The following is a 24,239-nucleotide window of genomic DNA, read 5'->3' as shown; positions in this document are numbered from 1 at the left end:
ACTGGTAGAGGACAGTTGATACACTTTCTCAAAGTTAAAACACCAACGCCTTTACAAGAAATATCAATTGGTGTCAAACGCAGTTCTTGCTTCGATGGCAGATTTAAAAAAAATAATTTCCAGTGTACTGTTTTTGGAAGTTGTGATCAGAGCCATTCTGTACAAAAATGTTTGTGTATGCCTACGTCAATATGAACGGCTTGATCTAATGATAATCACTAGCTTACTCTCAATATGGCATTTCACCTTTGAATCATTTTCCATACTCAAGGCTAGGGACATGAAATGTGTTTAAAGATTGACACATTTAGATACCTGTTGCAGATTAATAACACAATCCTAATATCTGCAGAGGTTTGCCTCACTTATTTGACATTTATTGAATAAGGCAAAGAACAGCATGCGTCAGAATGGCTACAAAGGATTTCCAAGTTCGTCAGTCCAGTCAGCCAGTTACTGCTCATGTTGAATGGATCCCAGCTGGGAAGCACTATCGGAAATGGACCATCTTAGACACCTGCACTCATGCTATACTAAAGCTTACATACGGCACTTGTACGGTGCTTGACATCTGCACTTACCTGGTCTCGCAATTTAGCCATGGTCACTTCAGTCTGTCAGAGGCTCAATTTGCAAGCTAAATCTATTCATTACAAATTAAAGATGTCAAGAATTGAGATTCATGGCGTTAAATCCAAACATGAGAGCCAGGCTTGTGCCAAACCCTGCCTGATCCCTCCTATAGCGACTTGTCCAAAATCAACAGGCAGTGGGGATGTTTCCTGGGGCCTCCTGTTCTCAGGGTAGACAGAGCTTGTTATTACACTGGGTTCTGGGAACACAGGAAGCCTCTTGAAACATTACCACAGTACACCTAAATGAGAAATGTATGTTGAAAAGTGACTGTCAGCAGGGTGAACATAGTGACGGATACAACTTAAGTCAAGGACGTTTGAGACAAAAAAAACAACCAAAATAAGCCCTTTGGTGCAAAGCCACAATAATAATAACAAGTGTCAACACAAAATAGACCCCGTGTGTAGAGTTGGAGTTTTATTTTCAATATACAATGAGCATAACACATGATTGGAGGCTATGACAGAAAAGGAAGTTACCTGCTACAAACACCAACTTTCCTCTGAGACATGAGTGGAATAAAATGAATGGATAATTCACATTGAAACTCCTGTTAACTTTCTTTGTTCTCAGTCTTTAAAACAAAACAAAAATGACTGCCTAAAATTGTAACAACATTTTTGGCAAAGTTGATATCCCTCACACCCTTTAACAAAATAAACATTTTCCATTAACTTAAAATACATTAAAATATTTTTTTTTTTCAAGTAACAGATAAGGGAGTTGTTCCCCCTCTCGGAAACAATCAGAAATTATTCAATTAAAACCAGAGCGAGACAGGGCTATGCAGAAAGATTCAGAGAATGCTGGCAACACAAGGGGAGAAAAATAAAATAGGTTCACATTGAAAATAAGTCCCTGATAGATACTGTAAAACAAATGATTCACATTCAGCTTGCTTAGGTAAATATTGACATGGGTTTAGCATTTCCCCCCTTGCTTGTCAAAGCATTCTCATTCATGGTACACAATCGACATAGTCCAGTTTAAAACATCACACTCACCCAAACACTTTCATGGTCCCCCCCTACAAATCTCATACCTAGAGCTCACATTTCATTTTCTCAAAAGGCGCATGGGTGTACATAAGGAATTAATTTCATGATTTTACTTTCCTCTTCTATTAAAATATAGAATCCATTAATATGGGAGCGCTAAAAATACAGACCAAAGGAAAAAGAAAAAAAAACAATGGAATACACGAAGCAGTCGTTTTTTTGTTTAATACAGTAGATATAGGACCCCAGAGTTCAAAGTTCAGACATCTTCAGGTCGTGCATGTGGCTGAAGACGAAGAGAACCAAAAAGGCAAAAAAGCTCATCCACTGGTTCTCATCCAATCATTGGGATTACCGTTTCACCTTTGGGTGTGGGTATAGTTCAGCCATCGACTCGGACCTCAGACCTTCAGAGACAATCCCACCTCGTCCTCCCGTCTGTAATGGCCTATACATCCTGACCCCTGCTCGGTCCTTCCTCACCTTGCTTGTTGAGTGCACACCTTTTCCCTTGTCAGGCTGGCCATCGGGTGTAAATCAGTTAAGATAAAAACAAGTATCCAATAAAATAAAATAAAAATCGCATAATTAAAACCGCAAACAGAATTTAAAATTCATAGTCATCCTCCGCCATGTCGATAGCCCAGGCAAACTTCTCACGCTGAGTTTTGTTGTAGATCTTCTCGATAGGGATACCCCACTTCTTACACCTAGGAAGGAGATGGCAGAAGGATATTAGAGCGATCAACACTGCAGGAGTTCACGCCCTCAACTCACTACTTTTAACTAATCTAAGACACAGCCACATGCGTCAACATTTACTCGCAGAACAGTGGGTGCGGATCAAGGGGCAAGCAACGGCGGGTGTAAGACATTGTGCATGTTTGTCAACAAGGTTGTGGTCGTGTCTCACCAGGCCACAGAGATGCGCGGGTCCAAGTAGTTGAGTTTGGAGGTGCCTAGAGCGATCTGCTTGTTCTCCTCGCGGTCCGTCGCCTGTACCTCGAGCTTCATCAGCTGCTCCTCTAGCCTCTCCACAGCCTTCTTCTTGGTCTCCACGGCTCTGGGGGAGCAAGGGAGGGAACCGGCTACATCTCCATTCCAGCACAAAAGTATCCGTGGATGCTTGAGGCCAATCATATCTTCATACTTACTTTTTGAACTTCTCATCTCGCCGTACTTTGAGGTCAGCCTTGGCACTCTTCACGTCCCTCTTTGCGTCCGAGAGCTGGTCCTTCTTTGCATCAATCTGATAGAATTGTTATCAACGTTAATAATCTTGAAAGTAAACGCCATGTACAGCTGGATTCTTATCATGTGCCTATAAAAGACTGATATTCCAGAGACAAGTACTCCAAAAATAACCAAGGGAAGAGTATGCATCCAGCTGACAAACACCTAAAAACAAATCAAACATCCTAAACAAAAGCCACAGTCTCTGGCAAAGCACCATTAGAATAGCCATGTGCCCCCCCCCCCTCCCAGTGCCTCACTTTAGTCTGGAGGTTCTGCATAGACTTCTCAAAGGTCTTGGGTTGGGCCCTCTGATGGTTACACAGAATGGCCACGGCTCTGTTGGCCCGGTTGTACGATAGGATCTTGGCTGGAAGGTTCTCATCAGCTACAAGTAGAGGAGAAAATTGACATTGTTACAACAGTTGCTATAAACTTTACACTGTATTACAAGTGACCAGCTGCACACATATCTACAACATTCCGGAGCTCTCGTGTCTTCCATGAAGCTCGCAGGTCCCACCTCGGGTCATACCAATTCAAAAGTGTGTTTTGGGCAGGTTGTGCATTCTCAGACCCTCAGCCACGGCTATGCTCACAGTCTTGTTGACTTACGGCTGGTGAGCTCCTTCAGCTGCTGCTGAAGGGTGATGGAGGCGTTGTAGGTACGGAACACTTTAGCCGTCAGGCCATCCATCAGCTCCTGGAGATGCTTGTTCAGAATGGAGGTCTGGAGAGATGAGAGAACGCCACCATGAGAAAATGACAGATTACAAGAGGGGCAGACAACATCCAATTCCCACACGCGTCTTTGTGAATTCACACTCCAGCGAAGTCACAAATAAATACACTGCAATTCACAAATAATGTGTATTAAAAGTCCTTCCTCACGAAATTCTTGTTTCGTTCTTACATTGAGCCGGTCAAAGAGGTCGTCCTCTGGCTGCTTGTTCTCCATGAACAGCTGCAGGTTCTTGAAAACCTAATAAAAAAAGTACAGAATATTTACAACTCGTAACAATAACAGGGAGCAAGCATTCTCTGTACAGGAATCTGGAAACCATTGTAGTTCAACTACAGGGGAAAAAAACAGAAAATATTCTGAACTAAAAGCAAATTCTTGAAGAAGTCCTTACCCGCTTCTCCACTGGGACTTTGTTGTAGTAGCGGATGGAGTCTTTACCCAGGAAGTCAAACTCTACCACAAAATCCTGGCCATCCTTCTCAGGGTACAGGTTGATGTGTTCCACCCTGAGGGAGCAGCAGCCCACTGTGTCCGCCGACTCCCCTTCCTCCTTCTCGTTACCTGCTCTCAGAGCCAACTGGGGCACAGCACCACAGGGAACATGTTACAACCAAACTTGGAACTCCATCTGTGTGAGAAGAGCAGCAGTCTAACCTTGTCGATGAAGTAGAGTGCCACGGCTCTCTGTCGGATTCTCATCTCCTTGGACTTCCAGTCCTCACGGTACTGGTTCCTCAGTCGTTCCACACACTTCTTCAGATTTCGGGCCGTCTCATACTTCTGCCAGTCCTTTTCTCCCTGCAAACCAACAAACCACCATTAATTGTTGCTAGATTGATTAATCAAATTGGCCTACATGGCCATCAGTAAATGCAATGTCCTACAACAAAAAACAAAACAAAAAACATTCCAGCGCTAGGCCTATACAGGCTACTTGTTGTAGATCTATTCACCGCAAATGGCACACTGCTCCGCGGGCGCACCAGAACTATACTAAACACAGCAAAAAATGTCCTCACTGTCAACAGTTTATTTTCAGCAAATGTGTAAATATTTGTATGAACATTGGGGGGGGGGTTATGTCCCAGACGTGCTCAACGGGATTGAGATCTGGGCTCGTGACATTTCGGTCATGCAGGAAATCAGCCATACTGCTCGTTCTGTGTGTGGTGGCATGGTCATGCTGGAGGGTCATGTCAAGATGAGCCTGCAGGAAGGATACCACATGAGGGAGGAGGATGTCTTCCCTGTAACGCACAGCGTTGAGATGGACTGAGCTTGATGTCATTGCAGGCAGATGATACGACACACTACCCCAGACCATGACGGACCCTACACCTCGATCACGCTCCAAAGTACAGGCCTCGGTGTAACGCTCATTCCTTCGACAAACACGAATCCGACCTTCACCCCTGGTGAGACAAAACCGTGACTCGACAGTGAAGATACCTTTTTGCCAGTCCTGTCTGGTCCAGCAATGGTGGGTGTGTGCCGATATCGGCAATGTTGTTGCCGGTGATGTCTGGTGAGGACCTTACAACAGGCCTACAAGCCCCCAGAGTGCAGCCTCTCTCAGCCCATTGGGGACATTCTGAACACTGGAGGGATTGTGCATTCCTGGTGTAACTCAGACAATTGTTGCCATCCCGTACCTGTCCCACAGGTGTGACGTTCGGATGTACCGATCCTGTGCGGGTGTTACACGTGGTCTGCCACCGAGGATGATCAGCTATCTGTCTGGGCTCCCTGTAGCGCTGGCTTAGGCGTTTCACAGTACGGACATGGCAATTTATTTCCCTGGCCACATCTGCAGTCCTCATGCCGCCTTCCTAAGGCACGTTCACGCAGATGCAGGGACCCTGGGCATCCTTCTTTTGGTGTTTTTCAGAGTCAATAGAATGGCCTCTTTAGTGTCCTAAGTTTTCAGAACTGTGACCTTAATTGCCTACTGTCTGTAAGCCGTTAGTGTCTTAATGAACATGCACCTGTGGAAAGGTTGTTATGGTTCATTGAACAAGCATGGGAAACAGTGTCTAAACCCTTTACAATGAAGATCTGGGAAGTTATTTGGATTTTTACAAATTATCTTTGAAAGACAGGGTCCTGAAAAAGGGGAGTTTCTTTTTTTTGCTGAGTTTACACGCGCACAGACTCTTGACACTCAGGAAAGGGAGTCGACTTGCAAGGAGCCGAGGAATCAATTATTTTGGAGTAGACCAATTACGTCATCGTCTTTAACTTCGGAAAAGTGGCAGAGAAAGGTAACCGATGGCAGTAAAGTCCTGTATGGCAATACTTGTAGAAAGTTAAGAGAAGGAAATTAAAACTTTGGAATTAAGGTACAGTAATGGTGGTAGAGATGATGCTTAACCATCTGGTTAGGGACACACCGTGAAACCCAAAACCATGGAATTGTTTTAAATTCATACCAAGGACAATTTGGCTATTTGATTTGGAATTAAGGCACTGAGAAGTATAAAACAATATATAAAAACATGAAAATGTGTTTGGCCTTACAACTATTAGCCCATAAACGCATTGAATAACATTCACTACATGGAACAGATCCACCCCAAACATTTTTTGGAAGTTCTCTTAAGTGTATCCTATAGAGATAAACAATAAGCATTTGTAAAAAATAAAAATAAATTTAACCCCTTATTTTTGCCACTAAGCAGTGTCCATATATACACTTCCATAAAATGTTTCAACTGGTACCTTCAGACTAGTCTGTGGGCATCAGAGCAAAACAACCGAAATGTACGTGTCCGTAAGATTCACCTTTCCACAGAGGTGAATGTTATTGTGTAGCCAAAATGTTGGGATGTTAGACAGAAGTTGGCTGATCAGCTGTACTGACTTCAGAAGAGTAAAATACAGACAGACCTCGGACCTCGACCTTACATGGAACCCAAACCGGCTGCACACGTGTGCCATCGTGCATAAATGTATTTTGTCCCCCTACACGATCACCACTCAGGTTAAAACATCAAAACAAACTGAGCCAATGACACTAATTTGGGGACAGGTCGAAAAGCATTAAACACATATGGCAATTTAGCTAGTTAGCTTGCACTTACTAGCTAATTTGTCCTATTTAGCTAGCTTTATTGCTAGCTAATTTGTCCTGGGATAAACAGAGTTGTTATTTTACCTGAAATGCCCTCTACAACTACAATTAATCCACACATGAACGGCCAACAGAATAGTTTCTAGTCATCTCTCCTCCTTCCAGGGATTTATCTTTGAACTTATATGGTGATCCATCTACACTTTCATAGTATTACCACAACAACCAGCAAAACAGTTTGTCTTTCAATCACCCATGTGGGTACTTGCTTCTATAAACCAATGAGGAGAGGCAGGACTTGCAGCGCAATCTGGGTCAGAAATAGAAAGGAGTTCTATCTTCGCCTTTGGCATCGCAGACGCTCGTTGGGTGCAATAATTGAATAACAGATTTCGAAATGTATTTTGTGATGCTCGCTCCCGCAACGTGTCCAGTCTTTATTTTTTTATTTAACCAGATAGGCTAGTTGAGAACAAGTTCTCATTTGCAACTGCGACCTGGCCAAGATAAAGCATAGCAGTGTGAACAGACAGAGTTACACATGGAGTAAACAAACAAGTCAATAACACAGTAGAAAAAAAAGTATACATTGTGTGCAAAAGGCATGAGGTAGGCAAATAATTACAATTTTGCAGATTAACACTGGAGTGATAAATGATCAGATGGTCATGTACAGGTAGAGATATTGGTGTGCAAAAGAGCAGAAAAGTAAATAAAAACACATTATGGGGATGAGGTAGGTAAATTGGGTGGGCTATTTACCGATGGGCTATGTACAGCTACAGCGAAGGGTTAGCTGCTCAGATAGCAGATGTTTGAAGTTGGTGAGGGAGATAAGTCTCCAACTTCAGCGATTTTTGCAATTCGTTCCAGTCACAGGCAGCAGAGAACTGGAACGAAAGGCGGCCAAATGAGGTGTTGGCTTTAGGGATGATCAGTGAGATACACCTGCTGGAGCGCGTGCTACGGGTGGGTGTTGCCATCGTGACCAGTGAACTGAGATAAGGCGGAGCTTTACCTAGCATGGACTTGTAGATGACCTGGAACTAGTGGGTCTGGCGACGAATATGTAGCGAGGGCGAGCCGACTAGAGCATACAAGTCGCAGTGGTGGGTGGTATAAGGTGACAAAACGGATGGCACTGACTGTGATAAATTGCATCCAGTTTGCATCCAGTTTGCTGAGTAGAGTGTTGGAAGCTATTTTGTAGATGACGTTGCCGAAGTCTAGGATCGGTAGGATAGTCAGTTTCACTAGTGTAAGTTTGGCGGCGTGAGTGAAGGAGGCTTTGTTGCGGAATAGAAAACCGACTCTAGATTTGATTTTCGATTGGAGATGTTTGATATGAGTCTGGAAGGAGAGTTTACAGTCGAGCCAGACACCTAGGTACATAGATGTCCACATATTCAAGGTCGGAACCATCCAGGGTGGTGATACTAGTCAGGCGTGCGGGTGCAGGCAGCGAACGGTTGAAAAGCATGCATTTGGTTTTACTAGCGTTTAAGAGCAGTTGGAGGCCACGGAAGGAGTGTTGTATGGCATTGAAGCTTGTTTGGAGGTTAGATAGCAGTGTCCAAGGACGAGCCGGAAGTATATAGAATGGTGTCGTCTGCGTAGAGCTGGATAAGGGAATCGCCTGCAGCAAGAGCAACATCATTGATATATATAGAGAAAAGAGTCAGCCCGAGAATTGAACCCTGTGGCACCCCCATAGAGACTGCCAGAGGACCGGACAGCATGCCCTCCGATTTGACACACTGAACTCTGTCTGCAAAGTAGTTGGTGAACCAGGCAAGGCAGTCATCAGAAAAACCAAGGTACTGAGACTGCCGATAAGAATATGGTGATTGACAGTCGAAAGCCTTGGCAAGGTCGATGAAGACGGCTGCACATTCCTGTATTTTATTGATGGCCGTTATGATATCGTTTAGTACCTTGAGCGCGGCTGAGGTGCACCCGTGACCGGCTCGGAAACCAGATTGCACAGCGGAGAAGGTATGGTGGGATTCGAGATGGTCAGTGACCTGTTTGTTGACTTGGCTTTCGAAGACCTTAGGCAGGGCAGGATGGATATAGGTCTGTAACAGTTTGGGTTCAGGGTGTATCCCCCTTTGAAGAGGGGGATGACTGCGGCAGCTTTCCAATCCTTGGGGATCTCAGACGATATGAAAGAGGTTGAACAGGCTGGTAATACGGGTTGCGACAATGGCGGCGGATAGTTTCAGAAATAGAGGGTCCAGATTGTCAAGCCCAGCTGATTTGTATGGGTTTAGATTTTGCAGCTCTTTCAGAACATCTGCTATCTGGATTTGGGTAAAGGAGAACCTGGAGAGGCTTGGGCGAGTAGCTGCGGGGTGGGGGGGGGAGCTGTTGGCCGAGGTTGGAGTAGCCAGGTGGATGGCATGGCCAGCAGTTGAGAAATGCTTGAAGTTTTTGATAATCATGGATTTATCGGTGGTGACCGTGTTACCTAGCCTCAGTGCAGTGGGCAGCTGGGAGGAGGTGCTCTTGTTCTCCATGGACTTCAGTGTCCCAGAACTTTTTGGAGTTGGAGCTACAGGATACAAATTTCTGCCTGAAGAAGCTGGCCTTAGCTTTCCTGACTGACTGCGTGTATTGGTTCCTGACTTCCCTGAACAGTTGCATATCGCAGGGACTATTCGATGCTATTGCAGTCCGCCACAGGATGTTTTTGTGCTGGTCGAGGGCAGTCAGGTCTGGAGTGAAGCAAGGGCTATATCTGTTCTTAGTTCTGCATTTTTTGAACAGAGCATGCTTATCTAAAATGGTGAGGAAGTTACTTTTAAGAATGACCAGGCATCCTCAACTGACGGGATGAGGTCAATGTCCTTCCAGGATACCCGGGCCAGGTCGATTAGAAAGGCCTGCTCACAGAAGTGTTTTAGGGAGCGTTTGACAGTGATGAGGAGTGGTCGTTTGACTGCGGCTCCGTAGCGGATACAGGCAATGATAGCTGAGATCCTGGGAGTTAAGGAGTTAATGAAAACCGATAAACAAAATGGTAGTCTAATAGGCTGACCACACCGCTCACGTCTCGTGCGCTGCAAAATAAATGTAGGAATACATGTTATTCCATTATAAATAGGACAAATTAGCTAGCAGGTGCAAGCTAAAACTAGCTAAATTGCCAATTTTTTTTAATGCTTTTAGACCTTCACCAAATTAATTAATAATTTTTAACCTGCGTGTCGTGATCGCATTTGGTGTAGGGGGACAAAATTAATGTACAGTGGGGCAAAAAAGTATTTAGTCAGCCACCAAAAGTTCTCACCACAAGTTCTCAAGATAAGGCCTGTAATTTATCATAGGTACACTTCAACTATGACAGACAAAATGAGATCCCCCCCCCCCCCAGAAAATCACATTGTAGGTTTAATGAATCTATTTGCAAATTATGGTGGAAAATATGTATTTGGTCAATAACAAAAGTTTCTCAATACTTTGTTATATACCCTTTGTTGGCAATGACAGAGGTCAAACGTTTTCTGTCAGTCTTCACAAGGTTCACACACTGTTGCTGGTATTTTGGCCCATTCCATGCAGATCTCCTCTAGAGCAGTGATGTTTTGGGGCTGTTGCTGGGCAACACGGACTCAACTCCTTCAAAGATTTTCTATGGGGTTGAGATCTGGAGACTGGCTAGGCCACTCCAGGACCTTGAAATGCTTCTTACGAAGCCACTCCTTTGTTGCCCGGGCAGTGTGTTTGGGATCATTGTCATGCTGAAAGACCCAGCCACGTTTCATCTTCAATGCCCTTGCTGATGGGAGGTTTTCACTCAAAATCTCACGATACATGGCCCCATTCATTCTTTCCTTTACACGGATCAGTAGTCCTGGTCCCTTTGCAGAGAAACAGCCCCAAAGCATGATGTTTCCACCCCCATGCTTTACAGTAGGCAATGGTGTTCTTTGGATGCAACTCAGCATTCTTTGTCCTCCAAACACGATGAGTTAACCAAAAAGTTATTGTTTTCATCTGACCATATGACATTGTCCCAATCTTCTTCTGGATCATCCAAATGCTCTCTAGCAAACTTCAGACGGGCCTGGACATGTACTGGCTTAAGCAGGGGGACACGTCTGGCACTGGCAGCTTCGTGCGTTACTGATGGTAGGCTTTGTTACTTTGGTCCCAGCTCTCTGCAGGTCATTCACTAGGTCCCTCCATGTGGTTCTGGGATTTTTGCTCACCGTTCTTGTGATCATTTTGACCCCACGGGGTGAGATCTTGCGTGGAGCCCCAGATCGAGGGAGGTTATCAGTGGTTTGTATGTCTTCCATTTCCTAAAAAATTGCTCCCACAATTGATCTCTTCAAACCAAGTTGCTTACCTATTGCAGATTCAGTCTTCCCAGCCTGGTGCAGGTCTACAATTTTTTTCTGGTGTCCTTTGACAGCTCTTTGGTCTTGGCCATAGTGGAGTTTGGAGTGTGACTGTTTGAGGTTGTGGACAGGTGTCTTTTATACTGATAACAAGTTCAAACAGGTGCCATTAATACAGGTAACGAGTGGAGGACAGAAAAAGTTACAGGTCTGTGAGAGCCAGAAATCTTGCTTGTTTGGAGGTGACCAAATACTGATTTTCCACCGTAATTTGCAAATAAATTAATTAAAAAAATCCTACAATGTGATTCTCATTTTTTCTGTCATAGTTGAATTGTACCTATGATGAAAATTACCGGCCTCATCATTTTAAGTGGGAAAACTTGCAATTGGTGGCTGACTAAATACTTTTTTGCCCCACTGTATGCACGCTGACGCAAGCGAGCAGCCGGTTTGGGTTCCGTGTAATAATTAGAAACCAGAGAGGCAGTCGACCTTTAAATTACTATATAGCGTCCACGAACATCCTTGTTTTGTAGACAGATTCCTATCGTACAATGAAATTGCTAACAACCTGCTGTCAACCAGCAACAGGGTACACTGTCATTTGACTACCGTTTTTTTTTATTGATTAAGCAAAAATGACGGCGCTGAAATGGACACTACTTCACTGTGAAAGAGGCTGTGTATGTTGGTTGGTGATACGGATTCGACTCGTCCTTGCACTTTGAAAAGAGTTGTCGATGTGAGTGAAATATTTAAAACAGCAGATATGTTGTCGGTTTGATGCTGTGAAACTCTGATAATTTGGTTGACAGGCGAGCACATCAGCCCTTGAGCTCGAAAGATTGCGCTCTGTCTCGTGGAAATAGCTGACTATATACACAGCAACTAACTAGTTGGTTGTTTAACTAGCTAATCTGTCAGGCAAGAAATTGAGTAGCAGTAAATTAGGGCTGCACTCAAAGCATCAACCTCAGCTGTCACTTTCGAGCTAGCCATACAGAAAACCAGCTAACTAGCCACCGAAATGAAGGCTAGAGTCAGTTATCAGTTGGGTTTAGGTTATGATTTGTCATGTTTGCTTGGTGCAGATATTCATAGGCTGTACTTTGCCTCATTTTCCTATTATTTGACAGTTTAGCTGTCATGTTAGGGTAGTAGATGTCAGCACAGTGGAGCTCATGAGTTGGTTATTTGTTTACATTAGCCAGCTAACAAGTTGCTTGTTTGGTCTTTTATTTTTTTAACTAGGCAAGTCAGTTAAGAACAAATACTTATTTTCAATGATGGCCCACCAAAAGAACTCCTGCAGGGACAGGGCTGGGATTAAAAATAAAATATAGGACACATTGAGACAAAACTACATAGAGACTTAAGACAACCTAGCAAGGCAGCAACACATGGTAGCAGCCCAAAACATGGTACACACATTGGGCAAAGACAACAGCACAAAGGGCAAGAAGGTAGAGACAATCACGCAAAGCAGCCACAACTGTGTACATTATTGGGTCTTTGAAGAGATTGAGAATTGTCCAGTTCGAGTGTGTTGTTTCTACTGATGCAAGTCACTAGGAAACGGTCCCAGTTTCATAACTAATCAGCTAACATTGGTCAACTCTGTAGTTAGTCTGTCAGGCAAGAGTTGATGTGTGCGAGAGAGGAGAGTCACTATCACAATTTATTATGGAAACCCCTTATTAGGAAGGACAGTAAGGTTGAGAAAAAAGGAAGAAAGAGCGAGTGTGACAAGAGATTACCTTCCTAACCACAATTGTATCCTATTTCTTGCTCCTCTCCCTCTGTTCCTCAAGTTAAGTGAAAGTGAGGGAAGTGATGTGGAGAGTCAGGGCTCAACAGCAAACGGCAGGGAGGAAGAGTTAGAGATGATTGGAGGGAGGGATAGAGATGTGGCGCAAGGAGGGAGAAGTGAAGCAAGGAAGAGGGAGTGAGGAACAAGAGGATGAAGCAGAGGGACTGCACACGTGCGCCTGCCCTAAGTCTCCCCATTCACCCTCTTACTATACAGCATGGACCTAAAGTGACAGTGGCTTTGGAGTTTTAAAAAAGTGGTAAGAACCTGTTCGAGCTTGTAATGATAACAAGAAATGGGCAAAGAAATGGGACCATATTTTATATAAATTTTAGCCCCTTTTTCATAGTATCCAATCATTAGTAGTTACTATCGTCTCATCGCTACAACTCCCGTACGGGCTCGGGAAAGACGAAGGTCGAAAGTCACACGTCCTCCGAAACAACCCAACCGCACTGCTTCTTAACACAGCGGGCATCCAACCCGGAAGCCAGCCGCACCAATGTGTAGGAGGAAACACTGTGCACCTGGAGACCTTGGCTAGCGCGCACTGCGCCCGGCCCGCCACAGGAGTCGCTGGTGCGCTGTGCATCGCCCCCACAGACCTCCCAGTCACGGCCGGGTGCGAACCCAGAGTCTCTGCTGGCACAGCTAGCGCTGCAGTGCCCTAGACCACTCTGCCACCTGGGAGGCTCCAGGGTTGACCATCTTGACCAAGCAATGTTTGAAGCACAGGCAGAAAATGGTAGAATCATGCGTTTTTGGGGATGCTCAACAATGCATACACTGTGGCCCCTTCCCAGAAACAGCAGGTGCTGGTCCCTGAAGGCCTTCAAAATGCAGCTTGTGCATTCAGTTTGATATGGTTAGTGGCAGGAAAAGGAGAGCCAAGAGTGGCACCAGGGTGTGTACCGAGTTGTAACTCAATTTGAAAGCAGGTGAAGTTTGAAGGGCGCAAGAAAAGGTGTTCGGGGTGTGTATCCAGAGTAGAGGTCGACCGATTAATTAGGGCCGATTTCAAGTTCATAACAATCGAAAATCTGTATTTTTGGATACCAATTATTTATTTTTTATTGTTTTTACATCTTTATTTAACTAAGCAAGTCAGTTAAGAACACAATCTTATTTTCAATGACGGCCGAGGAACGGTGGGTTAACTGCCTCATTCAGGGGCAGAACAGATTCACCTTGTCAGCTCGGGGGATCCAATCTTGCAACCATACAGTTAACTAGTCCAACGCAATAACGACCTGCCTCTCGTTGAACTCCACAAGGAGACGGTTACTGCATTCGCCTAACAGGCAAAGGTAAGTTGGTAGCTAGTTAAACTTTTTTTTTTATCAATCATAATCACTAGTTATCATCAACCATGTGTAGATATTACTAGATATTATCTAGAGTGTCCTGCGTTGCATATAATCTGACTGAGCATACAAGTATCTGACTGAGCGGTGGTAGGCAGAAGCAGGCGCATAAACAAATTCAAACAGCACTTGTGTGCGCTTTGCCAGCAGCTCTTCATTGTGCGTCAAGCATTGCGCTGTTTATGACTTCAAGCCTATCAACTCCCGAGATAAGGCTGGTGTAACCGATGTGAAATGGCTAACTAGTTAGCGCACGCTAATAGCGCTTCAAACGTCACTCGCTCTGAGCCTTGGTGTGGTTGTTCCCCTTGCTCTGCATGGGTAACGCTGCTTCGACGGTGGCTGTTGTGTTCCTGGTTCGAGCCCAAGGAGGAACGGAAGCTATACTGTTACACTGGCAATACTAAAGTGCCTATAAGAACATCCAATAGTCAAAGGTTAATGAAATACAGATGGTATAGAGGGAAATAGTCCTATAATAACTACAACCTAAAACTTCTTACCTGGGAATATTGAAGACTCATGTTAAAAGGAACCACCAGCTTTCATTGGTTCTCATGTTCTGAGCAAGAAACTAAAACGTTAGCTGTCTTATATAGCACATACTGCACTTTTGCTTTCTTCTCTAACACTGTTTTTGCATTATTTAAACCAAATTGAACATGTTTCATTATTTATGAGGCTAAATTGATTTTATATTAAGTTACAATAAGTGTTCATTCAGTATTGTTGTAATTGTCATCATTACAAATAAAAGAAATGTAAAAAAAAAAAGTCAGATTAATTGGTATCGGCTTTTTGGGTCCTCCAATAAATCGGTATCAGCTTTGAAAAATCACTCGGTCGACCTCTAATCCAGAGTGAACACAGGGCAAAGGCTGAGATGTGTAGAAACCTCCTTTGGGTGCTCTAGGTGTTCTGTGTCACGTTGCAGGATGGGGGCGTGCTTCCAGAAGTTCCATGACATGTAGGCTAAATGCAAACACTAAAAGTGACTGAAATATGAAATTGGGACTACAAAATCTTGTGTCTCTGAACAGTTGTTTTGTATCGTCATCTGCCTCCATCTAATACTTGTTACATTTCACTGAATTGTGAAGTAGGCCACTACTTCAACATCGTCAGACCTGGTCTGTACTAAATCTGGAAAAGGTTACCTACATTGAAGTAGTTTGCATTGTTACAGAAGTAAGAATCGTTGTCAATCAGCCTACTTTGTGTGGCTTTTGAAATACTTTCTGAATATTGTTCTTTGGTCACATTGGATAATTGTATTTTATGTAAATAATATTTAAGTATAATATTATTATTAAATATTATTTACATAAAATACACTTGGTACATTGAGTCATTTAAGTCAAATTTACAATTTAAATACTCAGTGGTTTTGTGAGTGTCTAGACAATGGAAGACAGTGTTATTCGTATTGACATGTGGCGTCATTAAAGATGTACTCTTTAAAAGTTAGCTAAAAAACATGACTTTACAATAGAGGTCGAACGATCATCATTTTAACACTGATACCGATTGGAGGACCGATTTATATATTTGTAATAATGACAAAACGTTTATTCTTTCAGTGAAATATGGAACCGTTACGTATTTTATTGAATGGGTGGCAACCCCAAGTCTAAATATTACTGTTACATTGCACAACCTCCAATGTCATAATTATGTAAAATTAATTACTGTCTTTGTTGGGAAGAAATGGTCGTCACAGTTCACAAAGAGCCAGGCTGGCCAAACTGCTGCAAACCCTTATGCGGCTTACACTGAACGCAAGAGAAGTGACAATTTCCCCAGTTAATATTGCCCGCGAACATGAATTCCTTTTAAATATGCAGGTTAATATATACTTGTGTATTGATTTTAAGAAAGGCATTGATGTTTAGGTACATTGGTGCTACGATTGCGCTTTTGTTAAATCGTCACCCGTTTGGCAAAGTAGGCTGTGATTCGATGATCAATTAACAGGCACCGCATTGATTATATGCAACGCAGGACAAGCTAGATAATCTAGTAATATCAACCATGTGTAGTTAACTAGGGACTATGTTAAGATTGTTTTTTGTTTTTTTCAAGTTTAATGCCAGCTAGTAACCTACTTTGGCTCCTTGCTGCAATCGCGTAACAGGTGATCAGCCATGCAGATTAATCGGTCGACCTCTAGTTTACAAGTTATCCCTGTTTGAAATGTGAGAAAATTAGTTCTTAAATTCTCAGTCATCTACAGCAGCATACTAGAATTATTTAGTCTAAAGGGTTAAACGTTAAAATGTTTCCATTTGTCACATCCCTAGACGCAAATGCAAGTGTTTTGGTTGCAGTCAAGCCCTGGCCATTGGCATCTCAAGTGAGAGTATATTAAACGACTGAAGTACCCCGCTATATCTGCATCCACTATGAGCCATAATGAAGATGCCACTGCTAGTCAGCCTACCTTGATTCTGGAGCTGGGGTTCAGCATGATGTACTTGATAGCGCCTTGGATGTTCTCTGTCCACGACACCAGCCAGGTCACCTTGTTGTCATGACGCACCTCCTTCCATTTGGTGCCAGGGGGAGGCTTTGGGTGCTTGGAGCCCCTGTGGAAGAGACAGACAAAGTGGGTGAGTGAGAGCAAGTCTTCAGATGCACAAATCAGGCCCAAACAAGCAGTCCATGTGTCAAAGTAATCCAGAAAACGCTTGTAGAAAACAAAGCCTTTTCTATCAATATGTTCATATTACCACCTGCAACCAGGACCCTCTCACTCACTTGCTGCAGTTGATGATGATGTCCTCAGGGCGGATGCGGCGCTTCAGCATGCCCATCTTGGGGTGGTCTCCTCGGCCACGGAATAGACCCGGGGGCTCAATGCGAAAGTTAGCGATGCGCTCCTTGTGGTTATCCATGATGCAGAAGCCATACTCCTGGAGGAGGCGCTCGTTCTCCACTTTGATTTTCTACAATAAGCAGAGAACCAGAGTCAAACCAGTTAGATCTGGTACAGTCAGTAGCACCCAGGACCAGCCTGAAGATACTATGTATTACCATTCTCTGCCGCCTCGGGTAGAACTATTAGACAGTCGTGTTTAAAAAATAAAGTATTATTCTAGCTCACCAGTTTATCATCTTTAGTCATGGCCTTTCTGGCCTCAGACTGAGCCTTGAAGTATTCCCCCATCTCATTGAAGTTACACTTCTTCAGGTCTGTAATCTTAGACTTCTCATCAGAGGCCATTTCCTGTAGGAGAGGGGACAAAGTTAGACAAGTCATGAATTACTATACAATTAAAACCAATGAGATTTTTAATAAGCAGGTCATTTGCAAACCCAAAGTATACAGCCTTGAACATCCCCTACCTTTCTCCAATCTTTGAAGAAGTTTTTCCGGAAGGTGTCCTTGGTAGTGTACTCATGGTCCAGCATTTTGGCAAAGAAGGTGGCTACCTCCTCAGCTTCGGGGCTGAGCTTCATCTGCTTCCCTATATAGATGTCAATGGACTTGTTAAATCAGCCAATCCCACGATTTCTACTGAGCAACTTAACCACATAGATAGACCAAGTGTCATAAAATTAGCAGCACTTGAGTATTAATCTTACCGTCATAGAAAAATCGGACATTGCTGGGAAGAGGTTCATAAGGTGCTGCCATGACTGGGCCTTTATGTTCCAGAAAACTCCACTTGGAACCATCTGTTGCCCTCTCCTCTTCCCACCTGTAGTCCAACCGGGTACAATAATGTAGATTGGTGAGAAGGAAATGATTGATGCACACATTATTTTGTCCAACAAAGATACACAGAACATCCATATTTGAGCATTCCATAACAAAGCACCACTCAGTCAGTGTGCCTTCACAACAAGTCTGTAGCAACACAGCTGGCGGGCAACTACGAAACTCACCACTTCCACTTCTCCTCAGGCTCCTTCTTTGCTTTCTTTTTCCCATCAGCAACTTCCCCTTTCTTGTTTTTCTGTGTCTTTTTGGGCTTGATATCCTTTACAATAAAACAGAAGAAACGCTTGAGTCTTTCTCTCAAGGGATCATTGAAATAGAGCCAATATTAATCTGAACATTTCCCATACCTCATCTTGTTTCCTCTTCTTTGCCTTCTTGTCCACTTTGTCATTTTCAAGTTTAATTTTTTTGGGTTTGAATTCAGTTCTGGGAAGAAAAAAAAAACACCTTATGATGAGGCCGGAATGCAATGGTAGATTCAACAACAATCTTGGTCTTCTCTACACCAAAAGGAACCTGGGGAGTTCTTGCAAAGCCAACAATGACCAAACATTAGATTTCCCAACATAATTAGGACAAACCAGATGTGGTTGGTCAAAACATGGCAACTAAAAATCTTCATTGTACAAATACAACAGGGCCAAAGGAATAAAATGGGCCAGCTGACAGAAGTCAGTCCAGATCTACTTACTCATCATGGTCACGCTCTCTCTTCAGGGACTTGGGAGAGTGGTAGACATCATCATTGTTCGGCTCAGACTTAATGCGAGGAGGGCTGGTGATAGAAATCAAACATTTAGTTTCATTGTGCATTTTGAAGTCAGATATGTAACCAGCAATTGTATACAGCAGAAATGTACAATAAAAACTTACCTGGAAAAGCCATTCTCTTTTTCCTTCTTCGGCTTGATCTGCAAGATGACAACGAAGAATTAAAACATGCCTATTGTTAATCGCTATAAATTACGGTTTGCACTGAAAGTGAGACTGGACAAAAAAAATTGACATACTGATTGGCACATTAAACCAAAATGGTAGCAATGCAGTCATCTCTATGGGACAATTAGCACCCTCACCTCCTTCCTCTTGTCTTTTTCCCTATGTCTGTCTGTGCTGCCATCTTTGTGCTTAATTCTCTCCTTTTCCTTTTCTCCGTGCTTCTTTTCAGAGAATTCCTTATGGTCACTGGAATTTGACAGATTACAAAAACATTCCATCAGGATCAGTTACTAGATCTAAATACCAATAGGGAAATCGACTAACTAGAGAATGTTTCGGATTTACTAGACTAGAGCAACAAAAAGTGACTCTTGCCCTATGCTCATTCATGCACAACCTGCTTACACACATGACCATACAAACACCAACGTTAAAGAGCTCGTCAAAGCAAATGTTAGGGTGTCAAATTACTGCACCAGCGCACTAGATTTCCCCTTCCATTACTAGACACTCATTTACCTATGCAACCCTGCTTAAGAGTGGTGACTCATACCTGTTTCCATATTTTGAATTCTCACGCTCCTTATGGTCCTTGTGTTTGTGTTCTTTATCCTTGTACTTATCTTTATGCTTGTGAGAATCTGCAAAATATTAAGAGAAAAATAGCTAAATAATGACCATAGAGAGCAATGGTGACTTTTTGTAGGCACCAACTCCACTATGGTTCATTACATAAAGCATATGGGGAAATAAATTGAGTTTTGGGATAAAAGCCACACAGGCTTAGGAGATCTTAGTTTTGTTTTATGAGAATCCCCAAATGTCACTGAATTTTGAAGCATTTGTATAATTAAAAAACAACAAAGGCTTCATAATTCATAAAGGTCTTTGACTAAGGTCTCTCTAGCCCATGTTAAACCCTGAAATAAGATCAGAGGTTATCCCAAACCATATCCTTCCCCCATTCATTTTCCCCAAAGGAATGGCTGAACAAACCAGAGGTAACTAATTTCCGGGTTTTAGGACTACGGGCCGGTGATCTCTATTGCCAAAGGAAAAATACCCACCTTCTCCAACCCATCTCGAAACCCAGCAGGTGAAAACAGGCCAAAACTAAAGAACAAAAAGACATCTACCGCACCAGGAACAACGGGTAAACGATACCACTCCGAACAAGTTCAGACAAGATTTACACAGTGAGAACTAAACAGGTAGTTCAAAATAAAGTCCCCAACAGGCGGAGTGAGAAAATAAATACATAAGTGCATAAAAAGACATGGGAAGATACTAGTGTTGTAATGTCTGAATGCATGACTAGATAGGCACGATCCCGCTCTAAGCTCAGAGCCCTCATCCACCACCAAGGTGGGAATCTGAATACTGCCCGTCAGATTGTGTGGGCATGTGTCAACTGGAATAAAATGACTGGTTGGTAGTGGTAGCATTTGGATTAGGGCCATCTTATCCCGTTAACTTGAGGTACATTTGCATTTTGGGGCCTTTGTTTATGACAGACCAAACACTATCAATAGAACACCCTTCACAAATTCAGGTCAGACTGAGGATTGGGAGTACTGTGGGCAGATGAAGTTATGAATTTGTGCTGTGGGAGAGGATATGCCTTACATGGTAAGACAGCTCCTCCTAGTGCGCAGTGACAGCTAAGGTACATTTTTACTGGGACACAGTATTAACATGGAAGAAAAAGGGGAGAAAGACAAGTTAACAGGCCTCGTCTAGCTTCAATACTAATCTCATATGTATATACTGCATTCTATACTCTTCTACTGTATCTTAGTCTATGCCGCTCTGATATTGCTTGTCCATATTTTATTATCCTTAATTTCAATCTTATCTAGTTGACAGACAGACACAGGCACTTGAGTCAAACGAGCTGACAGCCAAAGAAACTTAATACATTAAATTACTTTCATGTATTGCAATCAAGGCATGTTTTGAAAAGGTGTGAGGCATAAAAATAAGTGGCTCAGTAACAAGGTTCTATACCCTACAGCAAGCTCCTGGTTCAGACACCAATAAACTAAACATCTCTGATCGTCAGATCATGAGAACAATATTGTATTCACAACCAAATAGGATACAAAGTTACCCTAGAGGCAAAAATAGTTAGGGATTGAAGAATGAATGTAGGCTATAGTTCTTACAAGCTATAAAATGATCAAATTCCATCACAGTATTGGGGCAAGCACTTGCAGTGGCTTGCACCATTTACAAATATCTAGTAATAGGATGAGGGTACATTACAGCTTTTCATGTAGATCTTACATGCAATACATCAGTGCAAATCAAGGAATGAATCCATCTTATACCGTGCATTTGGAAAGTATTTAGACCTGGACTTCCTCCACATTTGTATTCAAAAATATCACATTTATGTAAGTAGTCGGACGTGTTACCCAGTACTTTGTTGAGGCAGCGATTATAGCCTCGAGTCCTGCTGGGTATGATGCCACAAGCGTGGCACACCTGTATTTGGAGAGTTTCTCCCATTCTCTCAAGCTGTCACGTTGCTGCACTGCTAATTTTAGGGCTCTCCAGAGATATTCGATCGGGTTCAAGTCCGGGCTCTGGCTGGGCCACCCAAGGACATTCAGAGACTTGTCCCGAAACCACTCATGTGTTGTCTTGGCTGTGTGCTTAGGGTGGTTGTCCAAAGGTGAACCTTTGCCCAAGTCTGAGGTCTTGAGCAGGTATTCATCAAGGAGCTCTGTACTTTGCTCTGTTCGTCCTTGCCACGATCCTGACTAGTCTCCTAATCCCTGCCACTAATAAAAAAAAAATATTTAAAAAACTCCCACGGCATGATGCTGCCACCACCATGCTTCACTGTAGGGATGGTGCCAGAGAATCTTGTCTCATGGTCTGCCTTTAGGTGCCTTTTGGCAAACTCAAAGCAGGCTGTCATGTGTCTTTTACTGAGGAGTGGCTTATTATTTGGCCACAAAAGGCCTGATTGGTGGGGTACTGCATAGATGGGAGAACCTTCCAGAAGGACAACCATCTCCACAGAGGACCTCTTTCAGAGTGATCATCAGATTCTTGATCACCTCCCTGACCAAGGCCTTTCTCCCCGATTGCTAAGTTTGGTCAGGTGGCAAGCTCTAGGAAGAGTCTTGGTGGTTCCAAACCCCTTCCATTTAAGAATGGGGGCCATTGTATTATTGGGTACCTTCAATACTGCCTACATGTTTTGATAGCCTTTTCGAGATCTGTGACTCGACCTAATCCTGTCTCGGAGCTCTACATACAATTCATTCGACCTCATGGCATGGTTTTTTGCTCTGACATGCACTGTCAAGTCTGGGACCTTATCTAGACAGACGTGCCTTTCCAAATCATGTCTAATTTTTTGAATTTCTCGTCCCTAAAATTTATAAAAAGCTGTTTTCGTTTTTTCATTATTGGGTAGTGTGTAGATTGAGAAAGGTTAATTTAAAAAAAAATCAATACAAAAGATATAAGGCTGTAATGTAACAGGAAAGGTTGTTATGAGACATGCCACATTAGAAAATGGGGTCAATGCACTGTTCTAACAACGTTACATCCGAATTGAGAGCGATGGCTTCTTTGCATGTCAAAACCCACCTCTATCTGGACATAGAAGCTGACTCTTAGTCAAAAGCTGTAGGATGTTGTGGCAGCCAACCATGATGTCCCAAGACCTAGTAGTGGAACCCTTGTTCATAGGAAATACATTCTCCTATATTGACACGACTTGTTTGACATTGTTCAGGTAGAGAACCTTTCAGAAAAGCAATTTTTACTTAGTGGCAAGGGGAAGTATGTAGCTTGTGAAACCCCCGAAAGGTCATTCATACTTGTTAAATACCACTGCTGGGTTTTTACTTGTTTTAGGTAGATCTCAGTAGCCATGTGGGTCAGGCCATGGCAACAAAGCTATCAATGAATTCAGTCCTAAAAATATATATTTAACAGACATTTGGTAGTAACATATGTACTGCTATAATATGTTGTACAAGTAGTCTGGCAAGGGTGTTACTTAAATACTTCATAGGTTTACAACTAGCTAAAGTAAATGTCCCTTTTTATGAAGAAACAGTAGCTATCCATAATAAATTCAGGTAAGACTGTACCAGAATGCTGTTTAAGCTAAATTGGGTGATTGTACTACTTTCAGCACTGTGAATCATGTCTGATCCAAACGCTCCTGCGTGTTTCGCCTCCATATCACCGCCATCTGCACTTCAGCTATGTTTTCTACAGTCAGAAAAAAGAAAATGGCGCAGAGACTAAGTCCTCAACCCCCAAACACTTACTTTCAGACCCGGAATGTGGCATTTTACGAAGGCCAACAACAAAATGTAATTTGACATACCAATAAAACACATCCAGGTCTTTATGAATCTATGTTCAGATCGAGATTATAAAATGTCTAAAAACTATTAAAGAGCCACCAATTTGAACAATAGGCGCTTGTGAGTGAGGCAGAGGACTTAGTCTCTGGACGCCATTTCTGTCCTTTGCTAAACTATCTGTCTGGCTAGCGAACTAGCACATGCTAGCTAGCTAGTAAATAGATTCTGACAACTTTAAAATGTCCTCAAGATGCCATTCATTTAGCAATAGTCAAAGTACATACAGACAAGATCACATATTAAAATGCAAAATGGATCGCTAGCTAACTGTGCGGAGTCTGCGGACAGGTCAGAATTCGAAGGAGAAAAATCATCGTGACATTTCAGGTTGACACATCACACTTACCATTGACCCGAGAGCCGGAGTCGATCTGCAAATTTTAAAACAAAGATTGATTAGGTATCATAGTTGATGGCTTTCTAGCTAGATATTTAACTTTGAACTTTGTCTAACAGCTAGCTAGCCTAACGTCAGCTATCTTGCAACCCTGATGTGATGGCTGGCCAGTGACTGGTCTTATATGGCTTTCAACAGCAACTAGCTGCCTTAGCTTAGTTAGCTAAAGTTAGTTTACAGTTGTGTGGACATAACGTTAACGACATTGTGAGAATCACATAACAGGATTAAAAAGTACGACAACACGTAAATATTACTGTCACGTTTGTAACAGCCAATTATATACAGTTCACAGCGATTAGCTAGCCAAGTTATCTAGCTAGGTCAATGGCTAACGTTAGCTAGCTAAGTTAGTGTAGCTGAGGCAAATAAAACAGCAAGCGGATTTAATATCCTACACAACTGACACTGCAAAATATTCCAAATGTTACCTGGCTATCGTTGTGAGAATGATCTCCACTCATTTCCAATTCTTGATCTGTTAAAAACAATGTGTGAAACCTACAGGAAGAAAACGCCGGCGAATTGACACCGACAGTATGAAGAAAGGAACAGTTGTGCAAAAGATTTAAGTCCG

At 42.9% G+C, this 24,239-nt stretch overlaps 1 protein-coding gene across 1 annotated transcript; it reads right to left on the bottom strand.

Moving 5' to 3' along the window:
* Positions 1 to 1,016: 1,016 nt before the first annotated feature.
* Positions 1,017 to 24,233, bottom strand: LOC135542134 (DNA topoisomerase 1-like). Its single transcript, XM_064968830.1, has 21 exons — positions 24,094 to 24,233; positions 23,612 to 23,636; positions 19,422 to 19,509; positions 19,006 to 19,114; positions 18,803 to 18,840; positions 18,621 to 18,704; positions 18,277 to 18,355; positions 18,094 to 18,188; positions 17,791 to 17,906; positions 17,551 to 17,672; positions 17,309 to 17,431; positions 16,963 to 17,150; positions 16,646 to 16,790; positions 4,267 to 4,410; positions 4,004 to 4,189; positions 3,781 to 3,849; positions 3,483 to 3,597; positions 3,128 to 3,255; positions 2,789 to 2,883; positions 2,548 to 2,697; positions 1,017 to 2,344 (listed from the first exon to the last, which is right to left on the bottom strand). Exons 1-21 carry the CDS (start codon positions 24,124 to 24,126, stop codon positions 2,242 to 2,244), a joined length of 2,235 nt encoding a protein of 744 aa, XP_064824902.1. The 5' UTR covers positions 24,127 to 24,233; the 3' UTR covers positions 1,017 to 2,241.
* Positions 24,234 to 24,239: the final 6 nt, after the last annotated feature.

Source organism: Oncorhynchus masou, chromosome 6 (assembly GCF_036934945.1).
Source record: "Oncorhynchus masou masou isolate Uvic2021 chromosome 6, UVic_Omas_1.1, whole genome shotgun sequence".
Classification (NCBI taxonomy): domain Eukaryota; kingdom Metazoa; phylum Chordata; class Actinopteri; order Salmoniformes; family Salmonidae; genus Oncorhynchus; species Oncorhynchus masou.
Note: the sequence above shows the minus strand (reverse complement) of the source record. Positions and strands in the feature narration are given on the sequence as shown.